Source organism: Mirounga angustirostris, unplaced genomic scaffold (assembly GCF_029215605.1).
Source record: "Mirounga angustirostris isolate CCGP_5_RB_7025 unplaced genomic scaffold, mMirAng1.0.hap1 SCAF_5, whole genome shotgun sequence".
Classification (NCBI taxonomy): Eukaryota; Metazoa; Chordata; class Mammalia; order Carnivora; family Phocidae; genus Mirounga; species Mirounga angustirostris.
Window position 1 is genome coordinate 37,557,694 of NW_026991713.1, and position 17,034 is coordinate 37,574,727.

Here is a 17,034-nt window from a genome sequence, read left to right on the forward strand (position 1 = left end):
TTCTTACTTTACCACAATATTTCCTAAACATCGAGCCTTCAGTTTTTGCATGTTGTCATCCAAAATCATAACTGCAAAGTAAAATATAAACAAACAAATAATATAAATTTGAATAAAAATGCATACCCTTAAAGCTTAAACTTTTCCATGTTTCCTATATCCAACCCCCAAAATTGTAGCTTCACAGGCATCTTTTAATTTCTATGAGACCGTGAACATATAACTATGCTAACATGTCTCACAAAAAATTAAAAGAGCACATGCTTTGATTCTTAACAAGATCATGAATTTTCCCTCAGAACCCCCCTTAAGTAAAGACATTGCATTTCAAACATGCTGTTAATTTCATAACCCATGTTTATAGCCACTTCAACATTGCCTTCTAGTCTACCAAAAACATTAAAAATATATGCAGCTTTTCAAAAATTAAAGGAAACAAATCAAGTTCTAAAATATACCAAAAAATATTTCAAGCAATAAAAATAAGGTATTTAAGCCTGGGAAACCCCTTCTTCTGATTTAAAGCTTAATATCCACTTCTGAGCCTTCAAGATCCATTTAATTCCCAAATATTATCCCAGTGCTTTCTGTTAAAATACACTGTTAAAATCCTGAAAGATTTTAGGAGGTCGAAGCTTGAATCCACATTCAGTAACCCCTAGTGCAAGCTGGAAATGAGGATATATCATCATGTTTTAAGCTCTCATTGATCCTTTATGTGGCTTCATCCATCCAGGTTGTTCTACTGAGCGAGGCTATGAGAAAAGAAGGACACTGTCCCCAGAAAAAATTAATCGTTCCTTTCTTTGTGTTCCCAGAGCACTTTGTTTTAAAGTTCTATTCTGACAATTAGTAGTGGTATAAATATTCCTCTCACAAGACTAGAAGGTCATTAAGATTGGAGGTCATGCCTCACTAATGTTTGCTTCCCCAAATCTCAGAACAGTGGCCAATTTACTCTGCTCCCCTGTACAAGTATTACGCCCTCAATTTCTCTAGATAAAAAGTGGGAGCGATTCTTTTCTCAGTGTTGTTATAAGAATCACCTGAGGGCGCCTGGGTGGCTCAGTTGGTTAAGCGACTGCCTTCGGCTCAGGTCATGATCCTGGAGTCCCAGGATCGAGTCCCTCATTGGGCTCCCTGTTCGGCAGGGAGCCTGCTTCTCCCTCTGACCCTCCCCCCTCTCATGTGCTCTCTGTTTTTCTCATTCTCTCTCTCAAATAAATAAATAAAATCTTTAAAAAAAAAAAAAAAGAATCACCTGAAGAAAAAAGTGACAAGCTTGTGTAAGGTACTCAATCAATGTGAAACTGTTACATCACATTGAGTATTTTTCACACACACAAAAATGGTTTTCTTTCCTTTCCCAAGTGGATACCGCTTTTTTATTATACTACTGAATACTACATTATGTTTCTGAATCTCTGACTAACCACAAAACATAAAAATCATGAGTCATAAAGTCACTACTTCCTTGGTTATAGATACTTTAGTTCTAACGTTTAACCTATATACTGTCTGTCAGCCAAGGGCTTTCAGACAACGAGAAATTTCTGTGCTGAAATTTCATGAGGCATCAAAGCTTAACTCTTTCTTATAGCTCAATATGAAAATGCTGAAAGGGAAATGCATTTAACATCTCCCACAAACATCAGCCCCTAAAAATGGCTCAACACAAAGCAATTTTTCCAATAAAAGGAGCAAGGATGACAGAACCGTTCAAAGTGAGGATTTCACTAGAGCTGGGTTCACCTCCCCATGCTTGGAAAAGTCACTGACTTCACAGAATATCTATTTCTGCCCTAAAAAAAAAAAAATCTAAAGTTTCTTTTTACAAATACATCTGCTAGGCTAAGTCAAATGATCCACCTTTCCTTAACTAATCATTGTCCTAGAAAGAAAAGACAGTATTTTTATGTCAGAGAGGCAGAGGATATATATTTTATATATTCTCTATATTTTATAATTTACATGCAAATAGAAACTATATGTAGGAACCGTTTTCTGTCTCCCAAAGATGGGTTTTCCTCATAAATCTATTAAGCTAAATTGTGTGACCTTATGCATATAAAATAACTTCTGTTCTTCATATTCCCTGAAATAGCACCACACGACTAGCTGAGATTTAGTTCAGTCTGGTTACTGGCAAGTGCTTCTGTTAATGCTTCATTGTGTTACATCATGACCCTATGAAGCATGTGGAATTATTATTCCCATTTAGAAATAAGGAAATCGAATTTCTGAAAAGCTAGGTGACTTGTATGTTATGCAACTAGCAAGTGGAGCCCATGGAAAATTACTGAACTATTATAACCGCTACCAACAATCTAGAGCAAATACTTAAAATATATTATATCCCATCGTCACATACCACCAGCATGGATGAAGTGATTTTTCTATTTAGAATCTTTATTTATTTTGAATCTTTACTTTTTATACTTATCTTTAGCCAACAAGGTTCAGAAGCCTTATCATCACTCCTAAATTAAACAGTGGCATATATATAATGGGAAACACTGCAACTTTTGTAGCAAAAACACACAAACAAACAAAATAAAACGTCTCTAGGCGCTAATCAGCCGTATTACCTCAAGAAAGTGATTCAATCTCTCCGGGCACCAGTTAACTCATCTTTAGAATGGTAATGATACCTCTGAATTAAATATAATTCATCATTAAATGAAATGATGTATGCAAAGTACTCTGCACCTAGCAAGGATTCCATACATATTAATTTCACAGCCATATCCTTAATGTACCCTATAAATACTATTTTCCTGGTTATGACAGCCATTTAGAACATGTCCTTGGAAGTCGACAATCTTATTTTTGATCCAATTGACTAATAGCAAAATTAAGGCATTTATTTATAGTACGAAGTATTCATTCAGTCAAATACTTTTAAGCACCTACTGTGCAGTTTGACTGGCATTAGACATGGATAAATACCAAATTTATTAACCTTACATATTCCAAATAATCAGGGTCATTTCTCACCATTGTATCCTGGAACACTTTTTCCTGCTTGTCCTGGAGGAGGTGTTTTAGAATTACCTAATCCAAGGCATGATGCTGTAATTGGGGATCCAGTCTCTGGAGAAATAAATATTATTTATCATTTAATACTTAAACTCGAAATCATGATGTTTCTTCGATGTATGCCCTGCCCCCTACCCCCAAGTTTGTCATAGACTTTAACTGCATGAGGAATAGATGAGGAGTGGAAATGTATTCTTTAAAAATGAAAAAAAGATCCAGCAATCGATACCAGATCCAACAGTCTTAAAATCTAAGGACACAAATTGAGAATAATGTATAGAGTAACGCTTCTTCTAAAGAAAAGAGAGGTGTCTCTAATGTTCTTGGTTATGAATCAACAGGCATGAAAAATATAGAATTATGTGGCTGTGAGAATTTTACAACACATGATAAAAACTCAAAGATCTTTAGAAAAGATGCTCTCTCTTAATTCACCTAAAGATTTTTATCATGGTAAATAATAGCTACGTGCAAGATATTTCTGTTATTTATGGCTTAATCTCTGGAATAAGCAACCCAAAGATTTTGGGGAATATATGAACAATATCAACTCTAATTTTGAAAGAACTACAGCTGCCTAGAGAGCTTGCATTTACAGCTGAACTTAACAATGCTCTATCAAATTGCTCTCAATCTGTTGTCCCTGGGCTCCTAGAAGGCAGGCAGACAGGGCAAGCAGGCAGGCAGGAAGGGAAGAAGGAAGGAAGGAAAGAAGGACATTTATGCTATGCTGATTATTTCATCAAGACCAGAGACTTTGCCACAATTAACCTGCATGGATGAGCAAACATGATGAAATCATTTTCTCTGTCTCAAATTGTTAATAGTCAGAACAATAGCAGCTATTATATGATAGCTGTACGCGCTGAAAGTGATTATTTTTATGGACAAATGCATTTGTTATTATGGGTGAACACAAGTTTGGGGTTAGCAGAATCTTTTAAATATGAGATTTGCATGTGTGGAGGAGCAGGGTAAGAGGTACTGACTGAGAAAAGTTTTGGAACTAGTAGCTTAATATTATACACACAAACATACAGTACATATACCCAAGGGATTAACTGCCAAACCACTGGATCCAAAGTAATCCAAAATATTTTTTAAAAATCTATCTTCCTAAGGACTCAGAATGTATTCTTTCTACTATGGCTTCTATCATAACTTATCGTACATTTATATCACTTTAGAATGGTGGGAAGAATTTATTACTGTTCTTTACTTTCCAGAGTAGTTTGGTTTATGATTCACATTTTATGGATGGTGGCTCACCTGGCATCAGTAACAGGGGATGGACTCTGGAACATTAAAACACAGTTCCTAAGTCACAGTCCAGTGCTTAAGATGCTAAGCCCTATGGTCACCGCTGAGGAGAAGCAGCAAGTCACCAGAGCAGACATTTCGATGTTTAACAAAGAACTTTCAAATGGCTTCATACCATGACAAATGTTTCAAATGTGTTCATACCATGACAAAAAATGGACAGGTATTATACAAAATGGCATTCCATCAGTCACGCAATCCCCCTGTCTTCTCTCCCTACAGCACAAGCAAAGCAGGGAAGGAAACCCCCATATTTGGAAAGGTTAGCAACATTTTTCCCTTTGCCTTTTTAAAAATGTCTCAGTAATGACTCAGCGGTCCTCCAAACTGACAGAGACAAGAGCAGTGTGGTACCAGGAAGCAACCCCCTGTTGAGTTTGAGTGAGGGGCTTAAAGGAAGGTGTGCTGACAGAGCAAGGTGACTGCAGTCACAGAAGCTACTAGGACACAGGACACAGGGAGATGTCCCCCTTATGACGCTTCTGTTCCCCCTCACACCCTGGGCAGGGGAAGCAACTGCTAAAGCACATCTTCCATGTTCAAAGTGTGTCTCATCAGGTTTAGTTTCTCACCAGAGGCACTGCAATCGTTTCAAGTTCAAACTCTCTACATTTCTTAACACCATAAAGCCTCTCAGCAACGTGTCAACAGATGGCTCTAGAACCTACAAACGAACCTTCCTGAAGATGGCTTCAGGACCTGCTGTCTGAAAGAGAAACAAACACAAAACCACCACAACAAAGCTCTGACTGCCCTCTGCTGCATCTCATGTCCCTGTGGATTCTTAGGAAAGATGCGGGCACTCTGTTCTTCTTCCCCCAACATTGGGAGAAAGGAGATATGGGAAGAGGAAGCGAGAATAAAACCTCGTCTTAAACGAAGACACAGGAATGAGTTAGTGACGTGGTCAGTTTGTACCGCCTGCATCTTTGTATAGTGATTACATAGATACCATCTTGAACCCTCAGCTGTTTTGTTATAATTAATGATTCTAAGACATATGAACAGCACATTCTTCTACATGATTACTTTGACTGAATTTTAATGGCAATAAAAAGGATTATCCAGTAGTAGACAAGTAGACAATGTAAGTCATTGGGGTATCTCGCTGACTTTAGCTGGATATTCATTTGGGGGTTTGGAAGAACTGTTGGTAGTGACATGTAAAAGATACACTCAGGCGAAATGACAGTTCCTTGGCTCCACACAAGGAGCCATAGTTAGGATAAAAGTGGGATGAGAACTTTGGTTTTCTCTCTTTATATCTCTGAACATCCTGAGACCCAAAGAATGTACTGATCCACCTGCACGGCAAGCGCACGCCCGTGTGCTCACACATCCGTGTGCTCACACGTTCACGCACACAGATCACAACCACCCCGGCTCTCAGGCTGGTCCATGTGCAGAACAGGTTTCTGTCTGGGACAAGCCATCAGGCATACTGCCGGCCTTAACCAAACTTCTAAGGATTCCCAAAGCCCCACTGCAAATATATTCTAAAATCATCTGCTTCACACTGCCCAAGCTATAATTAACCGGCTAGCAGTTATCTAGGGAGAAGGGAAATCCGGATGTCACCCTGTGACCGGGAAATAGCTGCAAACTAGAACATTCTCTCTGAAGAACAGAATTGGATGCTTCATTTGGAGAAATCTTTCCACAGATACCTAATCTTAGAAAGAGACACCCAGGAAGAAGATGGCAGGGAACTGAAGCTTGTGAAGAATGCGTTATTTTGGTACATTTATATTCATAACTGCATTAACGGCGAATGCAGACGCTTCACTTTACTGCCTCTCTACCTCATTGCATTAGTGAACTGTTACCTAAAGGAATTTTCCTTAAAACTACTAACTCTAAAGGAAGAAAGGAATGAAAATGAATATACATTTTTTTCAAATATGAATTATGCTGTGTACTATGCTAAGTGCTTTTTGTTTATATTATTGCATTTAATCCAACTACATAGGGAGATAGGGAGAAAAGGGAATATTCTTTTTACAAATGAAAACTACTAACGACTAACCTAGAAAATTTAAACCACTTGCACTGGTTTGCATAGTTCTTACAGACAGGAGAAGAATGAAATAGACAAGGGTACCAGTTGTGAGGTTCTTAGGGAGAATGCATAGGGAGAATACATAGGGCTGACCCAGACTGTGTCTCAGAGGAAGAAAAATCCTTGCAACAATGAGTGAGCCCAGTCTCTCATATTCACAAATGGAGGTACTGGTGGGACATATCTCTTATTAGCAAATATTTATTGAGCAGCTATTACAGGATAGGTGCTCTCATTAGAACTGGGGATAGAATAGTAAACAAAAGTGACCACAATTCCTATGGTCAAGGAGCTCACATTCTAGTTGGAGAGACAAACAATAAAAAACATAAATAAACCATATGGCATGTTAAAGAGTGATGAGCACTAAGAAAAATTTTAAAAAGCATAGACAGGGAATGAGATGTGATGGGGAAAAATTGCAATTTTTGACTGGGGGGCCAGAAAGGCCTCCCTGAGAAGGCAACATTTAAGTAAAGACCTGAAACAAGTGAGGACAGATGTCACGTGACATCTAAGGACAAAGAACCCATGAGAAAGGAACCACAGCTGCAAAGGTCCTGAGGTAAGCTTATTCCTAGAGTATTTCAGGAATAGTTAGGCAGCTGGTGTTACTGAAGCAGAATAAATGAGGAAAGTATTAACAGGAAATAAGCTCAGATAGGTAGCGAGGAGACAGATCATTTAAAACTACTTTGAAGTCCTTGTAAGACCTTAAGCTTTCGGTCTGAGTGATCCTGCAAGCTAATGAGGGCTTTTGAACAAAAGGTTAATGAAGCACAACAATGCACATAAAATTTATGTAAATATTTGTACAACATCCATTGTCTGCAATCAGGTTTATTTTAGTTGGGGTTTTGAGAGAGATGCGTATGAGAAAATTCATGGACAGACAGATGCTGTATTAGAATAGTTGTTTCATATTGAGATTTCTGTGGCTTCCTGAACATGAGGAACATGAGAATTCACTAGACTAGCAGAAAGACTAGGGTGCAAGGGAGACAGATTGCCCACATAAGCCAAAGACAATCATTTTTGTTACGTAAGTGTTAGTGTGTGTATAGATCAACACAACATTTCTCAAAGGCAATCTGGCAATTACAAAAGTCCTTAAAAATGTACATACTCTTTAACCCAGTTGTACCACTTTAAGGGATATATATATATAAAGCAATATTTGTAGGAGTTCACAAATATTAAGCATCAAGGATATTTATCACAGTATTGTTTATATTAATGTTTAGAAGATTGTCCAAAAATAGAGATTATTCTCTATTAAGAATTAATGCATAGCTATTCAAACAACATAGAAAAATGTCTGATAGGAAATAATTCTCACAAAATATTTAGAAAATCTGTAAAACAGAATGCATAATATGACTCTTTTTTGTAAATACTATGCATTGAACAAAAATATGTATCTTGGTAAGATACACATGAAAATATTGACAGAAGTTATTTATGAATGGCGAGCAAAGGGGAAATTATGTTGAAGAATTCAGAAGGCTACATCCACAACTTTGAAATTTACCCACGGTGGAGATTAAGGATGGCTGCAATTTATTTGAGCCTCATCCTCCTGAAAGGTGTGACCTATGTCCTCTCTATTGGAATCTGGGCCACTTTTTTATGACTCTGACTAAGAGAAAAGAGTGGAAGTGATTCTTTGTTTCCAGGCAAAGGCCTGAAGAGTTTTAGATCACTATCTCTGGAACCTCTGAGCCACCATGTAAAATGGCCTATTATTCTGAATCTTCCACACTAAAAATGCCACTTGCAGGCATTCACATCAACAGTCCTGACTGACTCCAGCCTTCCAGCCATTCCAGTGCATGAGAGTGAAGTTATCTTGGACCCACCAGACCAGTCCATTCACCATTATTTACTGTCTGAGTTGTCTCAATCAACAATACATGGAAACAAACAAACAAAAAAACCAGTCCATGGAGCATAAAACCCCTGCTGATCATTGCCCATAACACACACCCATGAAACCATGATACATGGATGTTGTTTTAAGCTGCTAGGTTTTGAAGTTTGTTTGTTTTGCACAGCAATAGACACTTGGAACACTCCCCACTAAAAATATTATAAAATCTTTCAAAAAAGAACTAGTGTAATTCTCAAAAAAAAAAAAAAAGTGCATATAATTATCTGAAAACTGTCTCCTAACCAGTTGTTGAAATTAGGTTCTTCCTGGGTGCCTGAGAATCATTTGAATGAGCAGGACCAAACACAGTCTAGTCCCTGACATTTTGTGCTCGAGAAATGTTTGCTGACTAGTAAATACATATTTCTTGCATGGGTTTAGGCTCCAGTTCCCATTATTGAGATCAGGGTTCTTAAAAAATAAATAGCAAATCACAGAATAATGCAATCCTAAAATGAATCAGGGAGTGGGAGAATAGAGGATTCAGAAGAGAAAGAGCTGTATGTTACCATTATAATTCTGTTCCAACATTTTCTTATCCCAAGACTGATATTCAAAGGTCAGTCCTTCAATACATATTTATGGAATTCTCTGAAAGGCATTTCTTTTAATGAGAAGGCAGTGTTAAGGGTGGAAAGACATGCCAAACAGAAATAGCAGCATGTGCAAAGGTTGAGAAGGTAGACCATCAAGGGACTGACAGCAAGTTATTCAGCAATAGCAAAGCTCAGGGGAATTGGGTGGCTAAGAGAGAACAGAACAAGAGACAAAGTGAGAGAGATGAGCAAAGGCAGGTCATGAAGTGTCTTCTGTGCCATGGTAAGAAATGTGGATATCATTCCAGGAACAAGGAGAGACACGGGGGGTTTTAGCAGAAGTGATTTGCTCAGAATTGCATGGTAGAAGAATCTCTTCAGTTGCAAACTGGAGCACTAAGCTGAGGATCCCAATCCAGAGCAAGAAGTCAGTTAGATGCTGGTGGTCTGATGAGGGTGAGTGAGCAGAAGTGGAAGATGAGACCAAATCTGAGTTATGCTCAGAGTCAGAGGGTCTTGGTGATTGTTTGGGTATGGAGAAAGAGTAAGAGGGAGAGGTCCAGGACCACCCCAGGATTTTGGCTCAGACATGAAAGGCAACGTGGAAAGAAGAGTAGATGTGAGTGCAGGTTAAGAAGAACACAGTGGCAGGTTCACAGAGCCCAACTCTGTCGATAAGAGCTCCTGCCGCATCTGAAAATCTGCGATTCTGTACACACTGTGGTTCTAGAAGCACTACATTTAAGCAATATAGATTTAGAAGTTGGTGGCCCATGCAGAGAGCTGAAGTCCTGGAAATCAGTCAATTCAGCAGCCTGGTACTGCTGAGTCATATTAATCACAGCATCATGATGGGCATAAAAGCAATTTGTAAAGAAACCATTCTCTCCACCTCTGAATCTATACAGCGCACTATAAATAACTTGAATGGTAGTAGCAGAAAGAAAGCAGAACAGTAAGATGTACACTGGTGAAAGAAAATCAGTTCAATCTTTGTGTTCACGAGATGGCACGATTATTGTTTAAAACACTTAATTCAAAGCAGCCTAACTTTTTGTGCTGGAAGCAGACCATTAATTTGAGCTGTGGTCTTATCCTTCCCCCTTATGGCGTCCTTCCTGCCTCTAATAGTGGGAAAACTCATAAATAACCTGCAGTTGAGTTAGATAAGAAATGTTGAATTAATGAAGGCATAAGATAAGACATAAGATGGGAGGACTCTGGACAACACAGAGCAAGGAGAGTTCCAATTCTAATCTTAACTAGCTGGCTGACTCCGAGAAATTAAACTATGATTACTTTTTCTCATGTATAAATTGAGCTCTTATGTTCCAAGTTTTCTTGAGTCTGCATTACCCACAGGCCAGGAGGCTAAAGATGGTCTTTATATTCGTGAAGGGTGATTCATAGAAAGGAAAGGAAAAGGAAAATCTTTATTGAGTGTTACGATTGGCCGGGAAGTCAGCTGCATTGTTTGACATATTTCACTTCATTGAAAGCTTTCTCCAAGCCCACGAGATAAAGTGCAAGCAGAAGATCAAGGACTTGCCCATGGCTATAGGGTCAGTGGCTGAACCAGGATTTAAAGGCCATCCTGTTAGGATTCCACAACACTTTCCCTACCTACATTGCTTTTCCAAGGAGAATAGTCATCTGTGGTTTTTGAAACCAGAACTGACAGCAAAAGAGGAATTGGGAACTATTTGTGGGGGTCAATGGACCCATAGTATAGGGGTTTACATGCAGGAAAGAGAAATTTCCAGACAGTGAGTTTTATCAATGGAGGGTTTAGGAACTCTTTTTTTCTTATAAAGATCTGCAAAAACATAACAGACTTTCACCTTTCAAGAGTGGATTAAATGTGATTCTTGCCAAAGGTAGGAGGATTAGAATAGATGAAATTTCAAAGACCAAACCAACTTTATATTATTAATTGATTTCCCAGTGTTCAGTCCTCTGTGAAAACATTATCACTAATACAATAATGAGCACAAATAAATATTCTAAAAAGCAGTTATACATATCCAAACTACTTCATGTAATCATAGTTGGAAAAAAAACAACAACTTGATGTTCTTTCTACATTATCATGCTGTAAAGAGGACAATGTCTGATTCAATAGATGCTTTTTGACTTGGGAGATTCAGTTTCAGATGGATTAACAGTTTGTAAACAGATATTCACTTTCAAAAAGAAAAGCCTCATCAAGCCTGCCTTACATTTGACAAGAGATTATTCCTTCCACAAATCAAATTCACGTAGCTTACCTCTAAGCCCCTGCTTCTCAAATGATCAGTAAAAATTACCCACCTTAAACTAATGAAGATTGCTCTAAACGAGAAAAAAAAAAAATGCCGTTGCCAGGCAACAAAGATGACGTCAGGACTTTTTTCTCAGCAGATGGATACTGTCGGCATTGCTAGCTGAACATTGCTGAGACGCCACTGCATCCATAAAACTGTTCTTTCCCCAATCATAACTTCTCATGCTAAACTATGTAAAACGTCTTCCCCATGAATGAGAAAAAAGAGGAGAGTTTATTTTTGACCACTGCATTGAAAAAAGCAAAAAGGCAGCAGACAGTAGTGATTCATTCACACCACTAAAGACCCTGCATCCTACTATTTGAAAGTGGCATGGGGTCTACCCTGGACAGCACGGGTCATGGGGCGAAGGCTTTACCAGTGCAGCCCACTTCAACCCAGCATTCTGAATTCTACAGTGTGTGTTTCGAGAGGTTAGTGCAATGCACTGTCTTTGAAAATACAGGCCTGTGCTTTAACGAAGCTATACCACTCGGACTCAGACAGTAAGTAAAACCCAAAAGCCAGGAGTAACAAATAGTTAGAAAGCAAACACAGGAAGGCATCATTTGGTTGTACATAGGTGTATTTCACTCTGAGATCTGCAGCCGGGGAGCGTTGGCTAGTGACTATTGGCTCCCAAGCTACAGGGAAGAGCTTGTAAATAATTAAAGATAGAATCTTCAAGGTAAGTCACCAAGAAGATGCTTTCCTCACTGTCATGTTACCCATATAGAGCTTCTTATGCGTTAGTCCTAGAAAAGCATTTTGCAGCAAAATATGCAGGATTTTGCATGGGGCAAAGTACATTCAAGTTATAAGAAAGTCACATATTTTGCACATAGTTTCAAAATATTTTTTAAAAAGGCAGAAATAACAATCATAAAGCTTCCAATGTTGAATTCCAAAGATGAAGAAAATTCCCTACTGTGGACTAAATTTAGGACTATAGACTGACAGATTAGAATCCCTCGGCAAAAAGTGTACCAACATATGCACAAGAGTAGAATGTCTGAGAAAGCAGGGGTAATAAAGGAAGAGGATGATCTGGAGAAACAAGTGGCTTGAACTTTGATACCCTCCATATCGACTCCTCAAATGTTGGCCATGTGTTTCACAATTAGCCTAGCTAGGAGGAATGAGATGTTACTATATTTGAAGCTGTACCATTTCCCAAAGAGATCCCTGCTCAGGGTAATTGTTCTTAAACCGTAACTAATTATTCAATTTTGTGGATTTGATTTTTGTAAAGAAAATATATAGCCCAGGATCTTGTCCAGATAAACCCAAGGATATGGACTGAACTGGGTCAGCCTAACCAGTTTTTGTGGTTAAAGCTGTTGTCCAAATTGTCTGTTCTTAGAAAGTACATCCTACCAAATAGTGCAAAAGTAAGGATTATCATGTCAAGTAGCCTTGACACATTTTAATAATATGGTATTAGGGTTCTGTGTACTTTTTTGAAAGATTTTTTTAATTTATTTATTTGACAGAGAGATAGAGAGAGAACACAAGCAGGGGGAGCGGCAGGAGAGGGAGAGGGAGAAGCAGGCTCCCCGCCGAGCAGGGACTCCGATGTGGGGCTCAATCCCAGGACCCCGGGATCATGACCCGAGCCGAAGGCAGACGCCTAAGCGACTGAGCCACCCAGGCACCCCGGCTCTGTGTACTTTTAAGATCAATGATTTTGATTTAAGAACTGGCATGAGTGAAGTTTCCTGGAGGAATTGGAACCACTTTAATAAAATCCAGAATTATCAGACTCCTCAAAGGAGGAGGATTTTGGCTATAAATAGAATATAGTGACTTCGGAACTGGCAATTGCAATTAAAACTGTAGCAGTTCAATCAGAGACAGAAATACTGTGATTTCCCTAAGACATAAGAACTCAGCAAAGATGGCTCAAGGCATCAGGAACTTAAGTTGTCACCAATGTCTCAATCGTTTAAGTGACTACTGTTTTCTCATTGAAATCCCTCCTTAGGGCTTTTGAAATTCTATGAAGAATCTTACTCCCCCATTAAAGTGATAGAAACAAAACAAATAGACAAACAACAAAATCACCCCGTTGTTGCTCCAACTGGCAGCTCTTATGTCATTTCTACTACTTCCTCTCTACTTGGGCAGAAGGTACTTGAAACACTTTCAGTGTCAGCTCTGTATCTTCTGAGGGGAGCCACACAGGTAATATTCTGGCAGCAGATGGGAAGAATCATGGATTCCTTTCATCTCAACCCTTTACCAAGTTGTCCTTTATAAAAGCCTTCGTGGAACTCGAGTATTCTAACCTCACAGTCGTTGTCTTTAATTAACTGACTGATGGCATGTGAAGAAATAGTGTTTCTACCTAAATAACATTAAAAAGTGGGACGCCAAGCTGTTTTGTTGCAATCATTTTTAAACCAGTATCATAGCTTCTCAGTAAATAGCAAGGAAAGGACAGGAGAGGAAAGGAAAGGTAGAAAACCTCAAAAAAGAATAAGGTCGGGGCGCCTGGGTGGCTCAGTCGGTTAAGCATCTGCCTTCGGCTCGGGTCATGATCCCAGGCTCCTGGGATCGAGCCCCGCATCGGGCTCCCTGCTCAGCGGAGAGCCTGCTTCTCCCTCTCCCTCTGCCTGCCACTCTGCCTACTTGTGCTATCTCTCTGTCAAATAAATAAATTAAAAAAAAAAAAATCTTAAAAAAAAAAAGAATAAGGTCTACTATGTTTTGGGTTTTAGTGATTAGTCTCTGAAATTGAAGGAAGCTTTTTGTTTGTTTGTGTGTTTGTTTGTACTTGGTTCTTCACTCATAAGGAAAACCATTCCTTTATAGTTATCTTCAATCAGAAAAAACAAAAAAACAAAAAACCTTCCTGCAAAGGACGCCATGTACTGTGCAGACAGCTCTCTCTTTCTAAAAGGTGCTCTGTATCTGATTTCTGGAAAAGCTAAAAATGATTAATAACAGTACAGTGTTTTCCTGGTGATTGTACACCTGAGGATAATGAAGTTCTGGCTGTTTGTTTGGTTTTTTTCTGCACATGAATTACCATATCTTAATGGGGCAATTATCTATTCCTTTAACTTCCCATTTTTAAATTATGATTGTAGCACCTTTGTTTCTCTATGTATAAAAGAAAATGAAAAATTCAGTCCATAATCCAGATGTTTTCAGTCATTTTATAGATAAGTTGCTGGGAAGATAAAACATCTGGGTAAATGACAACAATTTGTCTTTTATCCAGATTTATGAACCAAATGGATACAACCCCCCGTGTAAATTTAGCAAGATGAATTTTCTTTATGAAAGCACTTAATGTTTGCACTATGACAACCCAAAACAAGCACTTAATATTTTAGTCATGTTGAATGGTGGTCTTTATTGAAATGCTCCTACAAGGAGTTGGTCGGTTCTCAAATTTTCGACAGATTACCTCTCAATTTAGAATCTTAGATATTACATATCAAATATTAAAGAGTGTTGCTATTAAGGGGCCGAAAGAGAATGTTAATCACTAGATATCTGCAGTCACTAGTACAAATTTCACTTATGTAACGAAAACAACACGGTAATGAAATGGATTGACTGCATGCAGAGTACCTTCTTATAACTCAAGTTATAGGAATTTATCAATTTTTATTCATACATTTTAGTTACTTAACATATCCCTAATTAATTCCAAATCATACATCACCATTTTGAAACAGCTCATTTGTGCACATATATTAATGTAATCAGAGAGCAAATTCATAAATTATTCATTGTAGGGAAGACTCATAAAAGTGTACAATTATATAAAAAAATCAATTTCTAAGTCAATAAAAAGAAGAGATCTTGTTAGCAGGAAGGGAAGAATGAAGGGGGGGAAATCGGAGGGGGAGACAAACCATGACAGACTATGGACTCTGAGAAACAAACTGAAGGTTCTAGAGGGGAGGGGGGTGGGGCGATGGGTTAGCCTGGTGATGGGTATTAAGGAGGGCACATACTGAATGGAGCACTGGGTGTTACACGCAAGCAACGAATCATGGAGCACTACATCAAAAACTAATGATGTAATGTATGGTGATTAACATAACATTAAGAAAAAGAAAGAAAGAAATGTACCTAGACTGAATCGAGATGTACTATAAGTGCAAATCACACCAGATTTTGAAGACTTAGTACAATAATAAAGAATATAAAACAGCTTATTAATATTGTTTAATGTTGATTACATGTTGAAATGATCATGATGCTCACATTTGGCTATAAGTCATCAAATAAAATATATTATCTAAATAAAAAAAAAAAAAGAGAGAGATCTTGTAGAAAACCTGACATTTGAAATGAGAAGTATTCCTTTGGCCAACGTTTAACATTCCTTCAAATGTTACCAGGTTTTTACTGGCATACATCTTGTGGAAATGCACCCCCATCCATTTGGTATGTAAAACATTAGGAAATTCATGACTGTGCCAGAAATACTGAACTTTCCTTTCTTTTTCCTAAGAGTTAATAATAACCCACAAAGTGCCTGCCTTTCCCTCCCTCCCGACCCCGGGGTGATTCAACATTAATGTGATATCACCTTAAGAAAGGTGAATGGCTGCAAATATTAAACGTCAGTATCACTTTGCAGTTACCACAACCTACATCTTCGAAAATAATGATTTCCTCTAGACAACTGAATAAAAATTCTAACTAGATTTGTTATTACCTGACATCTGCATCACCTAGGATGAATTTCTTTTATAAAGTAGAAAACGACATCTCTAGCCGGCTACTGCCTACCTCTCTATGTGTAGGTATTTGTGTACATTAATTGGACACAATATCAAATTCTATAAAATCAGATGGGGGGTAGAAAGAATCAGTCGTGACTAGCAGAAATCTACTGTTTTCCACAGTATTGAGCAGCCATTCAAACCTGATTAAAGTGACAGCACCCTGGCATAATGTGGCTATTAATTTGCTCTGAACAATACATTAAAGAAAAACTGCAAATTCACATGAAACTCAGTACCAGCCAGGGACCTCAGATGCTTGTTTCTCAGGTGTCAGTAAGCTTTTTTGTAAGCCTGGATGCACAAACTACATACATCTGCACAGGCCATTATGTACAACAATATTAAGAAAAAGGAAGAGAATCATGATTTTATTTATTAATGCACTGTTTTCCCTTCAGTAGGCTGTGTCATAGTGACCTTTAATGGGGGAAAAACAAAACTCTTCTGCAAACACTTGTATAAGGTCACTGTGTGGGAAACAACCCCTCACTTCGACCAGGAAAAGAAAACCATCTTAAAAGTGACAAGATATTTTTCTCTCCCTGCCTAAGAGAATAACTGTTAGAACTTTCCTGGTGAATAGAGGATGCAGCAATTCTATAAATACTTTTCTTTTCAGAGGCAATAATTCTTCACTTGTTTTTATGTATGTCTACATATGGCACTGCTCTTTCTCTGAATTGTCTTATCTTTTTTATTTCCTAAATAATTACAAATCTGAATTTGGATAAGAAATTTCTCCCTTGGCAAATAAAACTAGAGAGAATAGAAACTCTTTCTGATTTGGCTTTTATTTAAAGGAAACTGTATTCCACTCTGATCACTCATTTTATATTTTATGTTACAATGGGTATGGAAAACGTGTTTTTCCAAAGGACAATATGCAAAAAGATAATGTCAAAAGGATAATTTATCAGCATCAAAGAATTCTAAAATACTGAACACTGAACTTCAGTTTTAGTCACTCACTTGATCTTCTAAGACTTTAATTATTTTTAAAATCAGGCTTATTTTTTGCAAAGAAACTTTATTATTTTTTTATTCAAATTTGATACTCTGCCCCAGTTACTCAGAAGATGAAAATTCTGAAAACATT

At 37.9% G+C, this 17,034-nt stretch overlaps 1 protein-coding gene across 4 annotated transcripts in view; it reads right to left on the minus strand.

The window, feature by feature from the left end:
* Positions 1–17,034, minus strand: part of ACSS3 (acyl-CoA synthetase short chain family member 3) — a 140,667-nt gene that overhangs the window by 29,355 nt on the left and 94,278 nt on the right. For all 4 annotated transcript variants that reach the window (XR_006790593.3, XM_045872902.3, XM_045872901.3 and 1 more), the window contains 2 exons: positions 2,998–3,093; positions 8–71 (listed from right to left, as the gene is read on the minus strand). Coding sequence is in view for 3 of the 4 variants with exons in the window: in XM_045872902.3 (XP_045728858.1) it covers positions 8–71; positions 2,998–3,093 (160 nt within the window). In the remaining variant the exon portion in view is untranslated. The remainder of the gene's footprint in view (positions 1–7; positions 72–2,997; positions 3,094–17,034) is intronic.